The sequence below is a fragment of the Petaurus breviceps genome, unplaced genomic scaffold, assembly GCF_028583685.1.
Source record: "Petaurus breviceps papuanus isolate PSGF00001 unplaced genomic scaffold, PetGlider_PUasm1.0 37, whole genome shotgun sequence".
In the NCBI taxonomy this organism is placed as follows: Eukaryota; Metazoa; Chordata; class Mammalia; order Diprotodontia; family Petauridae; genus Petaurus; species Petaurus breviceps.
The window spans coordinates 99995246-100020486 of record NW_027186296.1 but is presented as its reverse complement, the minus strand read 5'-3'; the positions used below and the strand labels follow the sequence as shown (position 1 = coordinate 100020486).

Sequence of the window (25241 nt, the reverse complement as noted above, 5' to 3'; positions counted from 1 at the left end):
AAGCAATTTTCCTTAAGTGTATATCTGACCATGTCACTTCCCTACTCAACATCAGTGACTCCCCATTGCCATTAAGGTAAAATATAAACTATGTGAAAGTCCTTTATTTCTGCCTCAGTCTTGGCCTCTTTTCCAGCCTTATTGGATATGATTCCTTTTCTTGCACTCTACAGTCAGCCAAACTGGTCTTCTATCTGTTCCTCACACATAGTATTCCATCCTCTGTTTCTGAGCCTTTATACTGGCTATGTCATATGCCTGTACTGCACTCGCTTCTTATCTCTGCTTCAGTCCTTAAAGATGTGTAGGTAGTTCAAGTACCATTTTCTGTCCTCCTCAGGTCTCCCTGTACCCTTAGACACAAGAGTATGGAAGAGTTTTACATAAATTTGGTTGATAAAGCAGCAATAGCATTTGAGAGAATTGACTACAATTTTGAAAGTTCTACGATAGGCAAAATGCTATCAAATAGCATTGCATGCTACAGAAAAGTCTTTCATGAAAGGAAGAGTCAATCAATATGGCAGATTTCATTGTTGTCTTATTTTAAGAAATGACCACAGCCATTCCAACCTTCAGCAGCCACTACCCTGAATAGTCAGCAGCTATTGATATCCAGACAAGACCCTCTACTAATAAAAAGATTGGCTTTCTGAAGGCTCAGATGTAGCATTTTTTAGCAAGAAACTTTTAAAATTAAGGTATTTACATTGTTTTTTAGTCATAATACTATTGTACATTTAACCGACTACAGTATAGTGTAAACATAATTTTTATATGCACTGGAAAACCAAAAAATTCATTGCTTTATTGCAATATTTGCTTTATTGTGGTGATCTGGAACTGAACCCTTAATATTTCCAAGGTATACCTGTATTTCTGTTTTTTTTTCTCAGCTCTCATTACCTCTGATTTTATTTCTTTGTTTATTCAGATAAAACATCTAAAACTATATAATCTTTAAAGTCACCTCCAGAATTAGGAATGTAAGAATCTAATTAGGATAGTCCCATAATTTGTACTCCTTTTTCAGAAATGTTCAGTAAATATTTCTGTTATTAAGTCAGGAGGGTTCTATACAAAATGACAATATAATTGACATTTTCTTTAGAATTGTGGCTCTACTATAAAGAGTTTGGGATACTATTTATTTTATGTATCTTTAGTATAATTTACATAAAATGTAAGCTTCTTGAGGGAAGAGACCATCTTGTTTTTTTCTTTGTATCTCCAGTGTGTATAATATAGTGCCTTGTGCGTAATAATAATGATGATGATAATGATAAATAACATTTATGTAGAGGTTACTGTGAGCCAGGCACTGTGTAAGTGCTTTACAGTTATTTTCTCATTTGATCCTCACATCAGCCCTGGGAAGTAGGTGCTATTATTATCACCATTTTATAGATAAGGAAACTGAGACAAACAGATGTTAAATGACTTGGCCAACACACAGCTGGTAAATATCTGAGACTTGATTTGGACTCAAGTCTTCCTGGCTCTAGGTCCACTGTTCTATCCACCGTGCTACCTAGCTTTCTCAACATAAGAAATATGCACATATACAATAAATTCTTAATAAGCATTTTTTGAATTCATTATTAACTGCTCCCATGATTGGGGAAACAGATCTGTTTATCCAATACATTATTTTATTATCAACATAAGATATATAACGGACTTGGAAAATGTTGTTTAAAGTACACAAGTGTAAATAAGGTACTTTTCAGATTTATGGAGGCAGAGTGCTTTTGTAGTTCTATATCAAGAAAGAGGTTATCGATACCACTGAATTTCTTTTCTTTTTCTAACTGACTAATTAATTAATTAATTTTTGAAGCAATTGGGGTTAAGTAACTTGCCCAAGGTTACATGGCCAGTTCTTTTGTGTGGGTGTTAAGTATCTAATACTACTGTATTTCACATTGCTAGGTTTGTGTTAGCCACATTGTTAACAAATAAAATAGAGATTAGAGGAAAGAGCTATCACTGAATGGTTTTATTAAGAATTTTTTAATCTTATTTGTCCAGTGAAACAACATAACATAATCTAATTCTAATCTAGAAAATATTTTGCACTTTTGTTTTCATCTTCCAAACATTTGCTGAAGTAGATAAATTATATTAACTTATTTTTATGTTTAGGAAGGGAGAATTTGTATTTCCTATAAAATTTGACATAGATACCCATAAAAAAGAATACAATTTTTTAAAATGGTAGTTGTCTGAATAGTTTCAAGAGTTTTGATTGCCTGGACATTTTGTATGATGAGTATTTTAAATCTGTGAAAGATTTCAAGAAGGCTTTTTGGAAATATTTTAGCAAAGTACTTCAAATATAACTTTACATGCTGCTTTTATATAATATAAATAAACAGAATATATCTCAGCTTTTAACCTACAGTTTTTATTGAGGGGTAAATTGGTTTTCTATTTAAAGAGCATATATGCCATTTTTTCCAAACTGGCCAGCTGTAAGTTTGATCTTCACTTGTCTGATAAAAAATATGAGAGCTCCATTTGAAAATTACAGAAACTATGTAGAGAAAGGTCATTGGTGACCATTAAAAATGGTAACTAATATTATGTTAAGTAGAATTAGTCTGGAATAGTTTTAATAGCAATTTATTCTCTTTGTGGGTTAAAAGGTAATAAAATCTCTTTAGATTTGTGTGATGATATAAGTCAGTTAGAAAATTGTTCAGTTGCCAGTAGAATCTTGAAAATAACTTGGGAAATAGCAATTGACTGGTGTTTTTGGCTAAGTAAATGCAGACAGTGCCTGTGGTCACACAGCCCCTCCACTTTTCAGGAGCACTTTATCTGAAATGTGTTTCTGATTGTCTCACAATGTGAAAATACATTTGGATTCAGCATTCATTCTTAACTTTATAGCTTGCTTCAGTGCAAGCACTTCTATGAAATTTTTCCCAAATGAATTATCATTTATACTATTTTTCTGATCATGCTGCATTTGCTTAAAAAAAAAATAGCAGATGTAGCCTTTGGTCTATAGTTTTCACACATATTCCTTGCTCCTAACATCGTGAAATAAAAAAAAAAAAAGAGCATAGGTGGAGAATTAGAAGGGACCTTAGGAGCCAGCAAGTCCCAACTCCCTCATTTTACAGATGAAAACCAAGGCTGAGAGAGGTTAAATGATTTGCCTTGGGCCACACATCTAGTAAGTAACTAAGGAAGGATTTGCACTCAGGTCTTCATAAATCTAATCTCGGAATTTCATCTACTTTACTGTATCACTTAGATTCTTCTAACCAACAAACCCACCATGATGCTGTTGTATTCATAATGTTTTCTTGTTTTGTTACTTATTTTTCATATCTCTTTACTAGGGGCAGCTAGGTGGCACAGTGAATAGAGCACCAGCCCAGGAGTCAGGAGGACCCGAGTTCAAATTCAGCCTCAGACACTTAACACTTACTAGCTGTGTGACCTTGGGCAAGTCACTTAACCGCAATTGCCCTGCCTTTCCCCCTCCAAAACGACAAAAAAAAGATCTCTTAACTAACAAGAAGTGTCTGTTTCTAACTTTTTTAGATCTAAATATTAAGGGTTTAATTTGATAATTGTCTTAATTTTTCCTTCATGCCTCCCTGTCCTCCAAATGACATTTGTAGATGCAGAGGTTATGATTGTGGGTCGTCAGTCTTAATTTTTTATTCCCAGTTGAGTGGAGAGACTTTTTCAGTCACATTTTTGGTAAAAGGCCAGATAAGGCAAGGCCCTGAACATTTCTTAAGTACTTACTATATGCCAGATACTGTCCTGCGTACTGAGGATACAGATATAAGCATAAAAGAAGATAGTCCCCGCCTTCAAGGAGCTTAAATTGAAGGCAACAGACAAAAGAGAGCTAAAAAGCTGGGGGGGGATAAAGCTGCAATATGGGAATTGAGGTCCAGGCCTGGGATAGCCAAAGATGCAGAAGAGATTGCTTCAGGGCAAGAAAGTTGCAGGGGGTCAAAGGATGTTCCCAGGGTAAGGAAGTACCTGGTGCTAAGGAAAATTCCAAGATGAGATGGCACTGGAGGCATAGTGGCAAAGTTCCAAAAATCAGAAGCAGAGCCAGAGGGGTAATAAAGGTGGATAAAACTGCTTCCCTGCTCCCTTTCTCTAGCTGCCATTGGGCCTGGAAGGAACTCACCAGTAGGAGAAGGGAGCTGGCATTGCTGAGTAGTGGTCCAGTGTGAGAAGTTTTAGGGGCAAATGGAAGGCCATTTCTGATAATAAGTTTAGACTGTTGTCTTTTTTTTTTTTTAATAATGGACTGTTAAAAAGTAGAACTCTCGTTCTTGTTTGGAATCCAATTTCAAAGAATTATACATTTATATATGGTACTTTTTTCCCCCTTAACTTAGTGTGCATGTTGCTTGCTTTAAAAGTCACTTTGAAAAAATGTAAATATATATCTGAGATAGAAAAAAAGTCTATCTATCCACATGTAACTCAATTTGAAATCTTAACAGAATTAGGGCTTCAAAATTTCTGAATATGATGCTTAAAGTGTCACATTGAGTTGCATTTTAGTCTGATAAGTGCCAAACTATAAATAGAGATTTTAAAGAGCCATAGTTACTCATCAGACAAAGATTGCCTCCTGATATTCTGAGAGGCATTGCATGGTTAGGTTAAAGACTGAAGATAAGGGTCACTAGGACTGTAATTTTTAATGCATGAAAACTTTGGAAGTTACAGTGAAAAGTCAAAACTATACAGAGTAATAGATGTGTAGTGATAAGTATGAGAAACGCATTTAGGTTACTTGAAGTAGTTATTTTTATATAATTTGGTGAAGTTTTATCTTTTTAATTTTTAAACAATACTTTTATACTTCTGCATATTCTTGGATGTCAGATTTATGCTTTGCTAATACAGATATCTAAATAGTACTTACTTATTTAAGTAAAAATAAAGCAAAAAGGACTATGTGGATGTGTATTTTAATCACCTTCCGGGATTATTTCTTCCTTTTACTTATAAAGCAAATGAACCAAATATGTGCCATGCTATCCAGGAAAACGTTTAAGTAGTATATGCCTTGTTAATGAATTGTTGACATATTTTGTATGAAAATATGAAGTTATAGGTTAACAGATTATTTATCTTGTTCTGTCCTTCCCCTCCATTGTGCCTTCTGGAATCTTCTGTTCTGTTATTAATACACTTTCCTTTGTCTTAGCACTTTTCCTTTCATCATGTTCCACTTTGACTTCTTGCACTAACAGAGGTCTGATTTTCCCAGAAGACTTCATCCCTGGCTATCCTCTCTAGTACTTTGTGCATCTTGTGTCATGCCTTCTGTGGCTTAGCACACTGAATCACAAGGAAAAGTCAGCCTACTCCTTGCTCCTTGCTACTGGTTCTAGACTTTTCCTTAGCCCTCATTACTCAGCACTCCTTTGAGACTCATTCTATCCAAAAACAGGTGGTACCTACCAAATTCCAAGCCATTTTTTCTGTTTTCACAAAGAATTTGGTATCTGACTCTTTATGTCTCTATACCCCAACCTCTGGCTCCAACTTGGGGCCTACTGTAATTTTGAGGCCATCTCAAACATTATCCTCCCAAGTCATCAGACTCCTCAATTTCCATTACCTCTATTTTTACTCTACCCTGGCAACACACAAAAACAGACATGTATGATTTCATTCTCATTTGTAACTGTTCTATGTCAATTTTTCTGAACTCTGAATCCTTTTGAAAAAATTACATCCTACTGTTTTTACTTGTTTTCTCTCTTTAATACTTTTTTTTTTAAAGCAATTGGGGTTAAGTAACTTGCTCAAGGTTACACAGCCAGTTCTTTTTTGTGTGGGTGTTAAGTATCTGAGGCTGGAATCGATCCGGGTCCTCCCGACTCCGATCCGGGTCCTCCCGACTCCGGGGCTGGCGCTCTTACTCACTGTGCCACCTAGCCACTCCTCTTGAACACTTCTTAAACCTTTTCTTTGTTCCTTTCATGACTTCCCTTAATTCTATTACTTGCTTTATTATATTCCTTCAAACCATTTTGACTTCTCTTTCTTTTCTTTGAAGTCTTGACCTAATTATAACAACAACAACAATTATAATAATAACTAGCATTCATAGAGTACCTACTATGTTCCAGGCATTGTGCTAAGAACTTTGCAAATATTTCATTTGATCCTCACAGCAACTCTAAGAGGTGCTATTATGCTATTTTAACAGTTGAGGAAACTGAGCCAAACAGAAGTTAAGTGGTTTCCCCAGGGTCACACAGCTAGTAAGTATCTGAGGCCAGATTTGAATTCAGTTCTTCCTGACTCCTAAGTCTAGCCCTCTGTCTACTGTACCACCTAGCCGTAGTTAAGCAGTTTCACTATACACTGCCCTCTACCCTTATATTCCTTGCCTGCTTGTTCCATTGATACTTATGCCTTTCTGAACACAGGCCCTTGATTATTTCTATCACCTGTTTCTTTTGTTTCTATTGATGTGCTGCTGGAGGAAATGAAAGAACCATGCAGACTTTGTGGCACAAATTTCTGCTATCTTCTCTTGACAATTCGATCCTTTGTATTGCATAACAACCCTTTTATTTCTTCTTGGTTTTATTTCTATTGTACTTTCTAAAGCAGCTGTTCAGTTCATTCATCTTTATTTTCATTATGTGCAAAGCATCTTCCCTTCAACCTACTAACATACCAAGATCTTCCCTATTCTTTGTCAACAAAGAAAGATTCTGTAGTCTGATTTTTTTCTCTCTGCTCATTTTCCCAACCAATTACCATGTTTCCCCGATAATAAGACACTGTCTTATTAAATTTTTGGACAGAAAAACACCAGAGGGCTTATTTTCAGGGGAGGGCTTATTTTAATGAACATTGACAGCAATTTTAATAAACAGGTAAATGTGAACAAAAAAATGTACCTTTATTCAATAATGATCATGTCATCTTCTTCAACAACATCGTCATAAGTGTCCATACCCTGAATTCCGTCCTAGATGTCTTGCGCCTCCATTTCCTTCAGAAGAAGTGGACCCAATCTGTCATGTCCAGCAATATAGCTCTCTTTAAATGAATATGTCTTGTCCAGGTAACCTGCTCGTAGTGCCTTGGCGACACAGCTGTCAGTAATTTTATCCCATGACTTCTTCACCCAAGTCACGACTTCTTGCAGACAGGGCTTCACAGAGTTTCCACGCTGATTTCTTTCCATTCTATTTTCAATGTAGTCATTGACTTCCATGCACAAATGGTCCTTGAATGGCTTCTTTATTGCAATATCAAGGGTCTGGAGATAGGCAGTCATTCCTGCAGGAATCATTACTTGATCTATTCTTCTCTCTGCAAGGAAGTTCTTCATTTCTTTAGCGCGGTGAGTGCTGGCTGAATCCCAGACTATCAGACCCAGACTATACCTCGCATAACAAGTGGCAGCATTAAATCAACCCACTTTCTTATAACGGCTTGTGTACACCAGGCTTTTTCAGTTTCAAGAACGTAAATGCCAGATACACGTTCAATCTTATCTTTCTTGCCCTTACTGATGATTAGAGGTGTGGCTTTCTTTCCATCCAAACGAATTGCCAAAACACAGGTGACCCGTGCACTTTCATAGCCAGTGGTGGGAATGTAGATTGACGTTGCACCCCTGTGATGAATTGTTGTTTGAGATCCTTGTCCCATAAACACTGCAGTTTCATCCATAGCAATCATATTGCAGGTTTGGTACTTGGAAATGTCGATCCTATCAATAAAGGACTTGAATGCAAGTGCACGTTTAATAACTTCAGCATCTTCCAGCTTAAACAGTGTTGTTGATCTTCTTAGGGACAGTTCATACCGTTGAAGGAAACCGTCCAACCAGTGTTGTGATGCTTTGAATCCTTCTGAGACCATTTCAAACTCTGGTGCCATTGAAAGGGCAAATGCTTGAATATCAGCCCTGCGCACAACCAAGGCCTTTGCTCTCCTGTCAGCAATCCATTCACCAATGAGGATCTGCAAGTCAGGATATAAGGTCTGCCGACCTGATCCAGACCTGCGCTTTTTCCCTTTTCCCTCATCCACCTGTTGATTGAGGTTATTATAATCTGCTCTCCATTTTCTGACCATTCGAAGATCCAAAAGTTTTTCTTTACAGAAAACTGCAAGATTCTTGCCATGTGACTCCTCTACAATTGCTTTCTTATACTCAACAGTATAGCTCTTCCTTTTTGCACTCATGTCTGGGGGTCAAAACAAACAGAATAATAAAATTATGACCATCAGTCCTTCTTTTCACTCCATCATGCCCCCTGAGTTCTTCTTTTTTCCTCCATCATGCCCTTTTTATCCTCCATCATGCCCCCTCACTCCCACTTACATACCAGGTTTTTATGTTGTCCTGCCTCAGCTCTCCTCTGCGGCACTGCTCTCAATGGCGCCAGCAAGCAAATCACTGGGGAAGAACAGGATGACGCGCTCACTGCTGCAGCTCTGATTGGATGCAGCTCGGAGTGCGGCGTGCGTTTCACGGAGGGGGGGGAACGGTGCATACAGAGGGTACCGTAATGTAGCGTGTAGGGCAGGGGATCACCTTCACTACAGTAGCAATCTCAATAGGGCTTATTGTCGTGGGAGGGCTTATTTTAGAGGAATCTTATACAGTAAGGGGAGGGCTTATTTTCGGGATAGGTCTTATTATCGGGGAAACACGGTACTTACTTTGGAGCTCTTTGCCAAAGTAGAATTCTGCTTCTGGAGTGGAGAGTGCTCTGTCCTAAATTTCTGGGGTTTTTGTGCAGCTGTTGTTAGAGCTACTTTAGGCACCTGTGAGTTTTCAGTTCTTCTAAGGTGATGTGATCAAATGAGAAGTGCCTACTCCTCCCACTATCTGTTCTCTGGTCTGTGAGTGACCACAGGCACTTTTTTCTCTCTCAGAACAGTGAGGAGGATTCCCTCTCCACAGCTGCCACAAGTTCTGCCACGCCAGCATTCCTTCTCACTCCAGGACTGCCTCCCAAGACTGCAACCCATATCCAAGCAGGGCAGAGCAAGAGCAATTGCATTCCGATCAGCTGCTTGATCCCCCCACCATCTGTGGACCTGGAACTTCTGCAGCAGCTGCTGTTGCTGTCGCCATGACCAGCACCACTTCCGACACCCTGGGGCTGGGGCCACTGCATTCTTCTCTCACCTAGGTCTAACATGGTTTCTCCACTGACCTTTTACTTTATCTTTGGCATTTGTGGGTTGAGAAGGCTAGAAACTGCCACAGCTGCCAGTGCCCTGAGGCCTGCTCCAGCAGTCTGTATGGGCCCATGTAGGACTGCGCTCTGCTCTCAGTCTGATGTGATAAACCCTTCCTGTTGGCCTGCCAGGCTGTCTTCAGCTGGATATGTGTTTCACTTTGTCATTTTGTGGGTTCTGTAGCTTTAAAATGTGTTTAGAGTTTTTTTTAATAGGTATTTGGAAGGGTTTTGAGGGGAAGAGCTCAAGCAAGTTCCTGCTTTTACTCTACCATCTTGGCTCCTGATCTTCTCCATTCTCAAAAATCCTTCTTCACTTGATCCTGCCATCCTCCCAAAACATTTTCTTGTAACTTTTTACCTGTTTACAGGCAAACTCATAGAAAAAAATGTCTAGTTGTGTCTACTGTATCACTTCTCATTTCCTTCTCAGCCCTTTGTAGCCTGGATTCTCAAACCATCAGTCAGTTGGAGCTACTTGAAGGTTAACAGCAATCTTTCAATCACTGAATCCAGGGAACTTTTCTTAGTTCTCTTTTTCTGTGGCTTTTGATACTGTTGATCATCTGCTCCTCCTAGTTAATCCGTGTTCCCTACATTTTTGTGACAAGAATCTTTCTGTATGACTTCCTAATTTTGTGTGTACCCTAAGATCGCATCTCTGTACATTCTCCCTTTGTGGTCTTGGCATCTCAGTTAGTCTGGTTGTTTTATAGGATCAGTTATTTCCAGTTTCTAATTGCTTTAATTTTTTGTCACCAATGGCTTGCAGGATATTTCCACTTGGACGTCTAATGACTCTTTACTCTTTCTTACGTTTCCCCCAAATCCAGTCTATTTGCCAAATCTTTTTTTCTTTTTTTGGAGGGGGGAAGGCAGGGCAGTTGGGGTTAAGTGACTTGCCCAAGGTCACACAGCTAGTGTTAAGTGTCTGAGCCCAGATTTGAACTCAGGTCCTTCTCACTCCAGGGCTAGTGCTTTATTCACTATGCCACCTAGCTGCCCCAGTTTGCCAAGTCTTAATAAATTTTACCTCCCTATTATCTCAAATCCATCTCTTGTCTACTCCATCTTATACTCAACTGCCAAAGCAGTCTTCCTAAAGCACAAATCCACTCTTGAGTGGCTCTATGTTTCCTCAAAGATTAAATATGAACTCAGGCTGCAGGCACCCCTTTTAGACTTATGTCACATTAGTGATCATTTGGCACATGGCTACCTCTTTAAATATTCTGTTTCAGCTGATGGGCCTGCTTGCTGTTCCCCATGCTTAGCAATCCATTTTCTGTAGTTGCTTGACTTTGGGGTAGAGGGAGGGGAAATGACAATTGTCCCTTCTTCCTCTTAACTTCTTCAGCGGTCAGTTCTGGACCCACTTCTGCCAAGAAACTTTCCCTGATATGACTGACTACTTGTTAGTGTTCTCTCCTTCCTCAAGATTATTTTGTTCTATTTTTCTGACCTGTTTCCATGTTGAATCCCTCCCCAGAAGATCTGTAAGATCCCTGAAGTTTGGGACTGGTTTGTGATTTTTGTGTTATATCCATAGTGCCTTTTATAGAATAGGTACATAATAAATCCCTGTTGAATTAAAAAGAATTGTATTTCTCTCACTTATATGTGAATGTTTGCCTGGAAAAATCACTTAATATTTTGAAAAATTAAATTTTATTAAGAACATTTAGGGCCTTCGAGGAGAGGGGCATTAGGGCGGGGGAGTAGAGTGAAAGAAGCCGGGAGTGGGGAGAGCAGGCTCTCAGCAGGGGAGGGACTGCAGCTGCCCGAGGAACCCACAGCCACCACTACAGGAGAAGGAATAGAGATGGCTTAGAGTCCCTCATCTGTGCACAGCCTCATGGATTCTGATCATCCATGGACTACAGCCTTGGTACCACATCTCACAAACCATATCCTATATTATGCATCATGTACAGAAACGAGATGAGTAGCTAAGCACTCAACATGAAAGAAAGATACGAACTAAGTAGAGATTCTCAGAGTTATACCAAAGAAGTGTGGAATTAAGACCAAGAACAAGATAGAGCAAAGGTGTACCCAAATTCTGCTGCTATGCTGAGACACCACAGTGAGGAAACTGATGCTGTATGCCAGTTACACAAGTGCACCCAAGGCTGAGACCAATTAAGAAGGCTTCAATCAGCCTCAAGACAAGTGATTTTATTTGTGCAAAGACTTTATTAATTGGTGCTTCAAGTTAGCTTGGACTATGAGCTGAAAGTCTGGGGATGGAAACTGATCAAGGAGAGATTTTCCCAAAATGCTTTGTCTTTTGCTCAAATATGAGTCTTTTCTCTGTTCCTTGAAGTCTTAAATAAACATGTTCTTAGTCAGTCAACAAGTATTTATTAACTGCCTGCTATCTGCCAGGCATTGTGCTAAGTGTTGGGGATACAAAGAAAGGAAAAAATAAAAACAGAACAACAGCAACAATGAAAACCTAACCACTCCCTGGACACTTGAGGAGCTCACAACATAAAGAGAGAGACGTTATGCAAACAAATACATACAAGCAGGCCATCTACAGGATATATAGGAAATAACCAACAGAAGGAAGATGCCAGAATTGAGAATCGAAAAAGACTTCTTGTGGAAGATAGGACTTTAGCTGAGACTTGAAGAAACCAGGGAAGCCTGGACACAGATGAACAGGGAGAACATTCCAAGCATGGAGGCGTAACCATTGAAAATACCTAATGTTGGGGCAGCCAGGTGGTGAAATGAATAGAGCACCGGTGCTAAGGTGAGGAAGACCTGAGTTCAAATCCAGCCTCAGACCCTTGACACTTAACTAGCTGTGTGACCTTGGGCAAGTCATTTAACCCCAGTTGCCTTGCCTTTTCCCCTCCAAAAAAAAAATAAAGAAAATACCTAAAAAAAATTAAAAAAACTTTTAGCATTACACTTATTAGAATGTACTTAAGAAGTATCCTTTAAGATACACACTTACTGATAAGTAGAGAGTTACTTGTGAAAATACTTGTTACTGTTTTTGTTCAAAACATTTATATATCTACATTCACAAAACATTTTTAATATGAGCTGCCATCCAGGATATAGAAGGGACTCAGTTATATTGAATTGGTTAACATAATTGTTTTTCTTTAAAAGGATTCTAATTGTGGAATTAGTATACCAAATATATTTTGTAATCATATTTAATTTTATTATTTCCTTATTCCTCAAAATACATTATATGAAAGAAGTTAATTTTTTTTCAGTAAACTAACAGAAAGAGTTGGAAATCTTTTTCATGTTTGCTAATAGGAATATGGGTATATAACTTGTGACCTTTTATTTTATTTTTTTTTGCTTTAGAGAATGAATATTTTGACTCATATTTCATAGGGGAGGAAAGTTTTTAGATCCCTTTTAAAATACCTGTTTTGTAAATGTTTAGTCTCAAAATGGAAGTTAAAGAAAACATACATTATTGAGCTAGAGGCCAGTATTAAGACATAATACCTATCTTTATTTTTATAAGCTGTAACGTTCTATGCTAGTTACCATCATGTAATAGTGTACATATGCTCTTTCCAGTATATAAAACTCTCAGAATAAAAGCTTGTAAATCATGCAAAATAAAATTAATTTCAGATTATATTTGAAAATGTGTATCATGATATTTGTTGTAGCAAAGAACTGGAAACTGAAGGAATGTTCATCACTTGGGAATAGCTGAATAAATTATGCTATATGATATAGGGAAATATTGTACCAAAAGAAATTATGAAAGGGATAGATTGAGAAAAATCTGGGAAGACTTACATAAACTGATGTAAAGTTAAATGAGCAGAATGAAAAGAAGAATTTTTTGAAGAATGCAGTATTGTAAAGAAAAATCCATCTGAAAGATGTAAAAATGTGGGGTTTTTTAAAATTGTAGACTTTTCTTTATTTAGGAATTGTAATGGCAATTAAAAATCGCTTGTGTTAGACAAATTCCTAAAGGTATGAGGATACTCGGCCAGTTTGGTCTTTTCTTTCTCTAAGCACAAAGATGAGTATTTTAGAATCATTTAATTAATAAAAATATTTCTGACCCTCTTGTGCCCAAAATGCAAAGCATGCAATTTTCTTCTACATTTCATAGCAGCCTTTGGTTGGGGTTTTTGGAGAAGTGGTTTCAGTGGTTAGGTAGCCTCTTTAAGGAGGTAGGTTTGGAATGGGGGATTCTTTGGTCCTAATTTCAGATTTTTTCATAATTCCAGATTTAGGGTTGTTGTTGTTGTTGCTGCTGCTGTTGTTGTTGATACTGAGTTTAGTGGACATGAGCTGGATGTAGATCCAACAAAGGAAACTGAGGATCAGGTCAGTCAGATAGGAAGGCAGCCAGGAGAATGTGATGTCACAAAAATCTTTTTCATTTCCTGGCTTGTCTACATGTAAAACTTCTGTAGGATTCTCAGTGTTTGTAGCTGATTCTGTTTGGTGTTCTCTTTGTTCTTTCTGGTGCATTTTTAGAGCTTCACTGGAGGTGATTTGAAGGGATCTAGACTTTTCTAGATCCTAACAAACCACCATTAACTCAGCTTGTATTCTCTTCCCTCTCCCTTTCCCTCTCCTCCTCTCCAAAGGAAGGTAAAATTTGATGACTAGAAGCTGCCCCCTTAAACTTGGGGTTCACTGGCTAGATTCTTCTTTCTTTCTTCCCTCCCTCCCAGTTCACTCTGAAGCCCAAGCTCCACTTAATGGCTGTATTTTGGGCCCTTCTGGCTATGAGTGAATGTCAGTGGTAACTGTTTCTCTTTGGTACAACAACTCTGATGGTCTTCCCCTCCCAGCTTGATTTTTTTCTTCTTTCTAATTAAAGGGGCCATCCCTTCACTAACTTCTTAAAGAGCCCTATTCACTGAATGGGCATTACCTCACTCCAATGAGTACCTGAAAAGGCCTTAGTCTAAAAGGGCCAGGGTCTCTCATTGCATCCTGAGTCATCTTCAGTCATCCTGATGAATATCTGGTTACTGGATCCAGATGACTCTGGAGGAAAAAGTGAGGCTGGTGACTTTGCACAGTCCTCCCTCACTCAAATCAAAGTCAACTGCAAGTCATGTCATCATTTTCCTGATGCCAGGGTCGTCTTCAAAAATGAAGGACAAACACAACAACACATCCCCATCTTCCAGTAATCCTCAGGTCCTCTCAGTGATGTGGTCAAGGAGTATTAGGAACCTCGAAATGCTAGGGTACAGGGAGTGGCTGCCTTGAAAGAATTTGACCACTCAAGCTTTCTTTCAGTCAGAGTAGTGAGGTTTTATTGTAACACTAGTTAGGTGGGCGAGATTCTAAAAATCTGTGGGGTTTTGTTTTGACTAACTATGCTTGACAGTTCAACAAGGAAGGGCTTTGTAAGAAAAAAATTGTTTGGGGTAGGGGAAGTAGGTAGTGATAGTGAGGTAAAAAAAAGAGTGATAAAAACATCAATGAAACTTTTTTAAAAAGTTCAGATGCAAATAAAAGCTAGACAGCTTTGGAAATAGTGTGTGGATTATCAGAATAAACTTAAAAAAAAGCATATGTAATGGAGATTCAGAGTTTCATGTGTAGTACTCTTTCTGTTCTTTATATATGAAATGCTTTTCTTGGCTATTAAGTAAGTTCAGGATGCTAACAGTTATTTTTTAAAGATCAAATATACCTGAATCTTGTGTAAAAAGCACTAAATTTGGAGTTAGACAAGCAGAGTTTAAGTCCCAGCTTTGACAGCCCTTTAATTTCTTGAAACTTGTTTTCTAATTTGTGAAATGTGGATATTAACACTTACACTGTAGTGGTATTGTTAAGAAAGTACTTGTAAACCGTAAACCATTATATGAATATGTTATCATTATTATTTAACATCTTATTATTCTATGAAAGGTGGAAATTTCTCTTATCTAGACCTGTTAGAGTTTGAAATAATAGGGGATGAATTTCTTCAGATTGTGGTATATAGCCATAATGGTGATGATTTGGTCACTTGATATACACTTCCAGAATGTTCACCTAATTGTAAAGATAAAAAACTATAATTCTTTTTATTTATAGAAAGGAATAGTAAGGATTATAATAGTACGTTACTTGGTTTTTTGGAGACTGGGATAGCTGATACTTATAGAGTTCTAAGTTTAGCATATCATAACATCTATCTCATTTGATCCTTACCACGAACCTGTGAGGTAGGAGCCATGGAAATTACTTGTGTTTTGTAGGTGAGGAAACTGAGGTTTAGAAAAATTAATTTACTTGCCCTTATGACACATTTACTAAGTATCAGAGATAGAATTTTGGCCTAGATCTTCAGGTGATAATACATATTATGTGTTTTGACTTGTAATTTACTATTTTCCTTTTATTAATTATCCATAAGCAAAATTATAATATACAAATGTGTGTATACATTATGTACACATTTGCATGTATGTACATACATATACATATATTGGCTAAAAGCATAGACTCTTAAAGTTGGAAGGAATTTTTCAGGTATGCCCCTCAAATATGATTCATTAATTGCTACTTACAGCATCACTGACAAATCGTCCAGCCCTTGTTTGGTAACTGGGGCTTAGAAGGCAGTTAGCCTTCGCTCCATGTAATACTTTCATTTTCAGGGAATCATGCATAAGGCCTAAACTTTAGAAAGCTAGATACATGGGCACTAGGGATAAGACAGGTTAGAGCTGAAGATAGCAGTGAGGCCAGATTTAAATTTTTCAGTGATGTAAAAATTTACAACTGTAGCTTTTGAAGTTTCCTTAGTATATTTAAGGATGCAATTGTTATTTAAAATGGATTGTAAATTATAATATTTTTTTCTTATTTTTCTTTGTGTGTGTGTGTCTTTCGTTTCTGGGGGAATGTGATTCTTTTCAATCCCTACTATGCAGTTCACAAGATTCCTTTGCAGTTCACCACTGGAGGTAAGAATTTACTCATTTATTTTAGGTAGATTCTTATAGCATCTTTGTTATTACAGAAATTTTTACAGGCAAGAATATAATAAAGCATACTGGTTTGTGATTGTAATTTGGACTGAAATTTTCAGTAAAACTGATAAGGGCTCATTTGGAAATGAAGATAGTTTCGTTAGAAGATAGATGCTACCAAAAGCCTTTTTTGTAGCATTTTTCAGTTTGCATTCTCTTTCCTCTATCCTTGGTAAACTTGTCCTGAGTTTTAAAGCATTATTTTAATTATGACATTATTAATATCACTCCTTTTCAATTCATTGGGCATTTATTAAGAGTTAATAATTAAGAGTTCCAGACTGTGCTCAGATTAATGATGGGAACACAAAAGTTAGGAAAGAGCTACTGTCCTCGAGTTAACTGTAGTTGAGAAGAGACTTTAGCACATTGAACAATTAAGTACTTGTTGGGGGAAGAAAGTTGTACATTTCATTTGATTTTTTAGAGAGAGGAAGTCACAGAATCACAGATTTTGAGACTTGGGAGGCCATCTAGTCCAACCCATACACAAAAGGAATCCCCATTCTCACATTTCTGAAACGTGCTCATCCAGTCCAGCCTTTGCTGAGAGACCAGCCTCCAAGGAAGAATATACCACTTATTTTTTTTTTATTTATTTTTTTACTTTTAGTTTATAACATTCAGTTCCACAATCCCTTGAGTTTCAAATTTTCTCCCACTCCTTCTCCTTCCCCTCTTCTCCCATAGTAACATGCAATTCGATATAGGTTCTACAAATATCTTCACATTAAACATTAGTCAAGTTGTGAAAAAGAATTACAACCAATGGCATGAACAGCAAGAAAGAAGGAACACAATGAAACAAAACAAAACACAAAAGAGAGAGTGCAAGTAGTTTGCTTCAATCTGTATTCAGAATCTATAGTTATTTCTTTGGATATGGATATCCCTTTCCATCATGAGTCCTTTGGAGTTGTCTTATAACCTTTTATTGCTGAGAGGAGCCCAGTCTATCAAAGTTAGTCATCATAGATATGATGTGTCTGTAATTGTGTACAATGTTCTCCTGGTTCTGCTCTTCTCACTCAGCATCAGGTCATATGACTCTCCAGGTTATTATGAAGTCCATCTGCTCCTCATTTCTTCTTATAGCACAATAGTATTCCATTACATTCATATACCACAACTTGTTTAGCCATTCCCTAATTGATGGGCATCCCCTTGATTTCCAATTCTTTGCCACCACAAAAAGAGCTGCTATAAATATTTTTGTACATATGGGTCCTTTTCCTACTTGTATGATCTCTTTGGGATACAGTCCTAGAAGTGATATTGCTAGGTCAAAGGGTATGTACTTTTTTATAGCCCTTTGGGCATATTTCCAGATTGCTCTCCAGAATGGTTGGATTAATTTACAACTCTACCATCGATGCATTAGTGTTCCAGTTTTTCCACGTCCTCTCCAGCATTTGTCATTTTTTTGTTTTGTCATCTTAATCGATATGAAGGGTGAGATGTGGTATCTCAGAGTTGTTTTGATTTGCATTTCTCTAATCAACAGTGATTTAGAGCATTTTTTCATATGCTTATAGATATCTTTAATTTCTTCCTCTGAAAACTGCCTGTTCATATCCTTTGATCATTTATTAATTGGGGAATGACTTGTATTATAAATTTGACGTAATTCTCTGTGTATTTTAGAAATGAGGCCTTAGCAGAGACACTGGTTATAAAGATTCTTTCCCAATTTTCCACTTCCCTCCTAATCTTGATTATGTTGGCTTTATTTGTACAAAAACTTTTCAGTTTAATGTAAGTAAAATTATCCATTTTGCTTTTTGTAATGCTCTCTATCTCTTGTTTGGTCATAGATTCTTCCCTTTTCCATAAATCTGACAGGTAAACTATTCCTTGCTCTCCTAGATTGCTTACAGTGCCTTTATATATAGATTGTGTACTCATTTAGACTTTATTTTGGTATACAGTGTAAGATATTGGTCTATGCCCAGTTCCTACCATACTATTTTCCAGTTTTTCTCAAATAGTGAGTTCGAATATGCCACTTGAAGCAGCTCATTCCACTTTTTGGCCAGCAGCTTTAATTGTTAGAAGTTTTTCCTGACATCAAATTGAAATTTACCTCTTTGCAATTTCTGCTCATTGTTCCTGGTCCTGCCCCCTGGGCATAAACAGAACAAATAAATTACTCCTTCACAAAACAGCACTTGAAATACTTGAAGGCAGCTAACATATCTTTCCCCAACCCCTAGTTTTCTCTTCCCCAGGCTAACCGTGCCCAGTTAATTCAAACAGTCCTCATATAATGGACTCCTCTTCATCATTTATCAAAGTTGCTTGCCTCTGTGGATACTTTCCTTCTTGGAGGACGTCCTCTGCCATGGCACCCAAAGCTAGACACTACTCCTGATGAGATCTGAGTACAATGGAACTATCACTTTCCTTTTCCTGAAAGCTATGCTATTCTCAATGCAACCAAATATTGCATTACCTTTTTTGTCTGACACATCTCACTTTTGATTCATATTGAATTTGCAGGCTACTAAAACCTCACATCTTTTTCAGAAAATTGCTTTCCAACCATGCCTCTCCCAGATTTTGCCTGTGAGGTTGATTTTTTGTGTGTGTCTAAATATAAGACTTTACATTTTTCCCTATTGAATTTCATCCAGCTCAGTGTTTTAGCCTGTCAGAATCTCTTTGAATCCTGAATGTCATCTAGTATATTAGCTATTCTTCCTAGCGTGGTGTCATCTTCAAACTTGATGCCTTGCCAACCATGCATATATTGAAGTGATAAAAATGTTTGATTGCATAGTGCCATGTTCCAAAGGGTTCCTCCACTACTGTCTCCTGCCTCATTGACTTTGAACCATTAATGACTAGTCTTTGATTCCAGCTCTCTAACCTCTTCTGCATTCATCTAATTGTATGATGATTTAGTTCATGTCTGTCCATCCTTTCCACAAGAATAATGAGATTTTTTTTTCTGCTATCTTTGCTGAGATAGGTCACCTATATCTCTAGCATTCCTCTCATCTTTCCATTTAGTAACACTGTCAGAAAAGGAGATGAAGTTAATTTGACAAGACCTATTCTTTTTTAAAATAAATTTTCATTGATGTATTTTTTGGTCACATCACTTACATTTTTCACTATATTTCTCTATCTTTTTCTTCCCAGAAAGCCAGAAAAAAAGATAGTTTGGCAAGACTGACACATTAAAAAAAGTCTGACATTGTATGCAGTGTTTAACATCCGTAATCCCCACCTTTACAAATAAGGTTATTATTTTATCTTTTGTGGCCTAACTTGGTGGTGATAGTTTCACAGTATTCATTTTCTATTGTTTTGTTGTTCTGTTCATTTATGTTATTGCTGGAGAAGGAAATGGCAAGTCACTTCAGTATTTTTGCCAAGAAAACCCCAAATGGGACCATGAAGAGTTGGACATTACTGAAAAATGTCTCAACAGCAGCACATTTATGTTGTTACATTTGTTGTACATATTACTTTCTTGACTCTGTTTTGTATTGGTTCATTTACAACACAATATGTTCTTGGTGATGCTATGCTAGGTCTTTGTAATTGCTGCTTCCCTTTCTAGGTGTTTACCAACCATTCTTTTAATGGTTCACGGTGGAATTCTTCAAGAAATTGAAGTTAAATTTACTGGGTTTTAGTTTGCACATTTGTTAAAAGAAGCATGAAGGAGAAGCAACATTGGCTTCAGCATTAGAGGTTCTCAACCATTGGCTTGCGGAACACTTGAAGGTGTGACCTTCACTTCTTGAGCCTGTTTCTTCATCAGTAAAATGAAGAGTTTACACTAGGTAATCCTGAAGGGCCCTTCTGGCTATAAATATATGATTTCCTTCTCTCTTTTGAAAAACAGGACAATATTGCTCTTCTCCAATATTATGGTCCCTTTCCCTTTTTTCCATGTTCTTTCAAATGTTAACGGACAGTGGTTTAGCAGTCACATCTTCCAGTCCAAGGCTGGCAGATCAAGGTGAATTGAATTAATTAAGGCAACTAGCTACCCTCTACACTATCCCTCTAACTCATCTTGGGGATGAGCTCTCTGTTAGCCATTTTAGTTGAATTATTTCCACTGCTGATGTGATTGGCTTTGGCAGAGAAAACAGAAATAGAGTCAGAGTTGAGAGGCTCTGTCTTTCCCTTGTTGCCAGTTATCACTGTCCCTTACCTCAGGTACAGATGTGTTCCCTTTTTTGAGCTTCCTTTTATCAGAGAAAGAATGTCAATGAAAGAATAGTCCCTTCGTGTTCCCCTTTCTGTTATCTCCAGCTTTAACTCATTCTGGGCTTTAGTACTATTCTTGCCAAGTTGTTTGCAGGACCATAATGGGTTCTTAGGTAGGGCTGTTAAGTTTCTTGGCTACCCTTCCAATTTTGATTTATTTCTTTTTTAAATTTATGTTTATGAATTGCCTGGGCCTTCTGTTTTTCTTCTTCATTTATATTGTGTTCCTTGTGTGAGGATGATAATTTCTTTTTTTTTTTTTTAAAGCAATCAGGGTTAAGTAACTTGCTCAAGGTTACAGGGCCAGTTATTTCTGGGTGTGGTGCTGAGTATCTGAGCCCGGATTTGATCCAGGTCATCCTGACACTGGAGCCGGTGCTCTTACTCGCCGAGCCACCTGGCTGCCCCTAAGCAATTGGGGTTAAGTAACTTGCTCAAGGTTACATGGCCAGGTGTTTCTGGGTGGGTGCTAAATGTCTGAGCCCGGGATTCGATCTCCAGGTCATCCCAACACTGGAGCCAGTGCTCTTACTTGCTGTGCTACCTGGCCACCCCAGGATGATAATTTCTAAAGAAATAATTTCATTCTTTTAAAAAATATTCATTTGTCATGACCTTTAATCATCAAGAAACACATTTAAGAAGCACAAAGGCAAAAAGAAGATTGTACATAGACCCATGCATGTGTGTTCCTTGGTTCTTTTAAAAGTATTTTAAATTTAACAATGTAATTACAAATTTTGTACATAATTTGTGTCCCTTTCTGTAGTGTTTTTTGTTTTGTGTATTTTAAGATGTTTTATTGATGCTTCTTTCTTTTTTATCATCTATTTATTTTATCACCCATTTATTCACTTATACCCCCACCCTACCAACCTTCCTCTTCCCTTAGGTAGATATTTTAAAGCAAAAGAAATAACAGATTATCTTTATCTGAAAATCTCTCCACCGCTGTTGCATCTTTTCTTTGTCAAGAGGCAGGAGGCTTGTTTCATCATCAGTACAGAATTGCATTCTTTAGCATCTCCCAGCCTTCTTTTCTCCTGTAGAATTTTAGTCCATGTCCTTCCTTTTAACTTCTAGTTTCTCAAAATCTTTTCTGTCATTTTCTTCTTTGCATGGCTCCCTAACATATAACCTAATGAACTAGAGTAGTATCCATTGACAAGTGTTTCTAAGGTTATGTTACATACACGTTGCTTATCTACATTAGTGTGGGGACTTCATATGCTGTAGTTACCTATGCCATTGAAATCACAGATCCAAACTTGCTAGGGTTAAGGAAACTGGGGGGTGAGAGGTGGGGCAACACCAGAACTATTGATGACCAAATTCCTCTTTGTAATCTTGAATTATAAACATGTAGCTCTATGTAGATGTTTGTCTTTTGTGGAATTTGATAATAAAGCTCTAGTTTTGGAGCTACAAACACAGTTTTTAGCAGTAACAGTTAGATTTGCTAATTAACCCTTACTGTGGGTTTAGGTACTAGTATTTGGAAATCATGTAGATCTAGAAATATTTTAATTTCTCCATTGAAAGGAAGATTTGGGAAGGAAATACAGAGATGGCCAATACCTAAGTTTTGGTAAAGGAGAAATACATTTTTGTTTGTTTCTTTTAAGAATAGGGGAAAAAACATGAAATTTGTAACTTATGGTAAAACTTCACATTTTTTTTGTAGGTTGCAGATCAAAATAGGAGTGAACTATGGGGTTTTTTTGAGCTCTTTGTTGTAGGTCCTAAAGAGTTAACTACCACATGACTCTAATGAAATTGTCAGGTTGTAGTAATTACATCAGTAATTTGATATGTTGCTATTTGAATGGAGCCATGTGTAGAGAGTCAGTTACTTTCCTCTGTGGAGCTGACCCCCTTATATTCCTTCAAGCTAAAGACTAATAGAACTCATTAAGCTTTATAGTTAAAGGGGCTTTTATCACCTCATCAAGTTATGCAACAGATTCCCATTATATTCCTCATTTTGTGTGATTTTGTAGATGCTGATGCACATTTCCCTGCTAGGTTTATATTAGACTTCTCTCTTAAAGACATTTTTTTTATTGACATTTCTAAACCTGAATTAAATTTTGTGTGGCACCAGTTACAGATGTCTTCAATTAGGTGTAGTTAAATAAAAGGGATTGTATATCAGAGACCAAGAGATTCCTGAAATTCTCTCTTCTCAGACAAACTCAGCCAGCAAATTGTAGGCTGCAGTCTCATCACCATTTTAAAGGTTGACAGGGACAGAAAAATCATTTGAAAGAAAAACTAACCATTATGTGGGTATATGCCTTAGATTATTTTTTTTTTTCCATTTTGAATTCCTTTATAATGTATCTGACCTCCTTATTTAGCTACACATCTCTTATATCTTAGTCATTCACCTAGTGGTCTTCTATTCATCTTTCCATTTCCCTTTTTTCTTTTGATTATCAAATCATAACCAACTTTAAACATTTTTATTAAAATATTATTTTTTACATCACCCACAGTTCATAAAATATCTCTTCCCTCTACTCTTTTCAGAGGGTTATTTCTAATAACATATGAATGAAAAGAAAAAAAGTTGACCAAAATTGACAACAAATCACACCAATCTGCTATTATACACAGTGTATCACACCTGTAGTATCCCACCTTTGTAAAAAACAGGGGGGTGCTACGTTCTCCTATGTCTCTTCTTTTCAGCCTGGCTTGACTATTATAATTTCATAGCATTTAGTTTTGATTCTCTTATGATTCTTTCCATTTGCATTGTTGTATAATGTGTAATGTTTTCATGGTTCTGCCAACTTTACTGTGCATATGTTCATATAAGCTTTTCCATGGTTCTTTGTATACGCTGTTTCTTTTTTTTTTTTTTTTAAAGCAATCAGGGTTAAGTAACTTGCTCAAGGTTACAGGGCCAGTTATTTCTGGGTGTGGTGCTGAGTATCCGAGCCCGGATTTGATCCAGGTCATCCCGACACTGGAGCCGGTGCTCTTACTAGCTGAGCCACCTGGCCGCCCCTAAGCAATTGGGGTTAAGTAACTTGCTCAAGGTTACACAGCCAGGTGTTTCTGGGTGGGTGCTAAGTGTCTGAGCCCGGGATTCGATCTCCAGGTCTTCTCAACACTGGAGCCAGTGCTCTTACTCGCTGTGCTACCTGGCCGCCCCTATACGCTGTTTCTTATATAAGCAGATAACTAATTTTGTTTATGTATCATAAGTTGATTAACCAACCTTATAGGCATTAATTTATAGGCATCTACTCTGTTTTTAGTTTTCTGCTACTATACTAGAAAGAAAGTACAACTCCAGATATTTTTATAACTAAGGATAACAATAGTACTAATGTGTTATATTACTTTTTTTTACTAATAATTTACATGTAGTTGTAATCAAACAATAACATTATTGCTATAAAGTATAACTTAAAAATTTTAATGATAAAATAATTTCATTATGATGAAATTATAATTGAATTTACATAACAAATGTGATTATAAGGTACTACTAATTATTATAACTAGTATTCAAATAGCACTTTAAGTTTTACAAAGCATTTACAAATATCTCATTTTGTCTTCACAACAGCTTTGGGAGATAGGTTCTATCATTATCCATTTTATAGGTGAGCAAACGTGAGGCTGAGGTTAAGTGACTTGCCCAGGGCCTGCTAGCCAGGAGTGTTTGAGGCTGGATTTGAATTCAAGTTGTCCCGTCCAGCGGGACCAAGTTATTCGTGGGGCTGAGGAGGACCCAGCCTGCAAAGGAATGGGTGGGAAAGAAGGAGCGAGACCAAGCGAGTTTGCGTTAAGGTCTGAAGGTCTGAACTTTATTGCAGGTAAACATGACTTATATACTCTTTGAGGAAGTGGGCGGGGAGGGGAATTCTTGTAAACAACTGCTGGAACATTTGCGGTTAGGACACCTGGTGCCGGAACACTCTGCGGTCAGCCGATTCATGGGGCATGGTACTCGGGGGTGTGGCTTTCTCACGGGGGAAGGGTACCTGACCCGAAGGCCTTCGCTCCCAACATGTCCCCCTTTTTTCTCTAAAGACCGGTGAAAGGCCCGTCTTAGGCTATGAGGCCTGCATCCACGTCCAGTACCTTATATTGGCAGTGCCCCTGTCTTAGGCTATGCGGGCGGACCCCCACCTCTGGCATCTTAAAAGAACACCCCAGGGACGGTACCCACAATAATCCCGTCATTGGGTGCATCTGCAGCATATTGGCAGTGCCCCTGTCTTAGGCTATGCGGGCGGACCCCCACCCTGGTATCTTAAAAGAACATTCCAGAGACGGTACCCGCAATAATCCCGTCATTGGGTGCATCTGCAGCAAGGTCTGATATTTCTGGCTCGTGGGGCCCCACTATTCCCGTCATTGGCTCTTTCACAGCGTTGGTCAAAACCTTATGATCTACGAAAACATTTCCACACCCTCGAGTACCATGGGTCGGCATCTGCACCAGCAAGAGTAGAAAACCGAAGGCCTTCGAGGGTGGTCATGGCAGGAAGGTCGTCACAAGACCCACCAGAATTAAGCCGATGATAGTGAACAGCAATGGGTTTCCTAAGAGCCTAGTCAATCTGTGATTTAACAAAAGTGGTTAATTTGTTGAAGGCCCATGGCCCAAAGGAGAGGAGCAACAGAATCCCCACAAGGGGTCCCAAAAGAGTGGGGAGCAAGGTAGTCAGCCAGGGGGATGTAGAGAACCAGTTTTGATACCAGGATTCCTTCTGATCCCTTTCCCTCTTTCTGTTTTCTAAACTTTCTTTAACCCTTTTTAAAACTATCTTCTACAAGGCCAAGC

At 37.8% G+C, this 25241-nt stretch overlaps 1 protein-coding gene across 14 annotated transcripts in view; it reads left to right on the top strand.

The window, feature by feature from the left end:
- ATE1 (arginyltransferase 1) overlaps window positions 1–25241 on the top strand; it is a 227633-nt gene that overhangs the window by 42874 nt on the left and 159518 nt on the right. For 12 of the 14 annotated variants that reach the window (XM_069099112.1, XM_069099122.1, XM_069099120.1 and 9 more), the window contains one exon: window positions 16109–16141. The exons of 1 other annotated variant lie outside the window; for it this stretch is intronic. In XM_069099112.1, the coding sequence (XP_068955213.1) occupies window positions 16109–16141 (33 nt within the window). Of the gene's footprint in view, window positions 1–8910; window positions 12105–16108; window positions 16142–25241 lie in introns of those variants that run through there. One more of the 14 variants, XM_069099125.1, reaches the window with a different exon arrangement.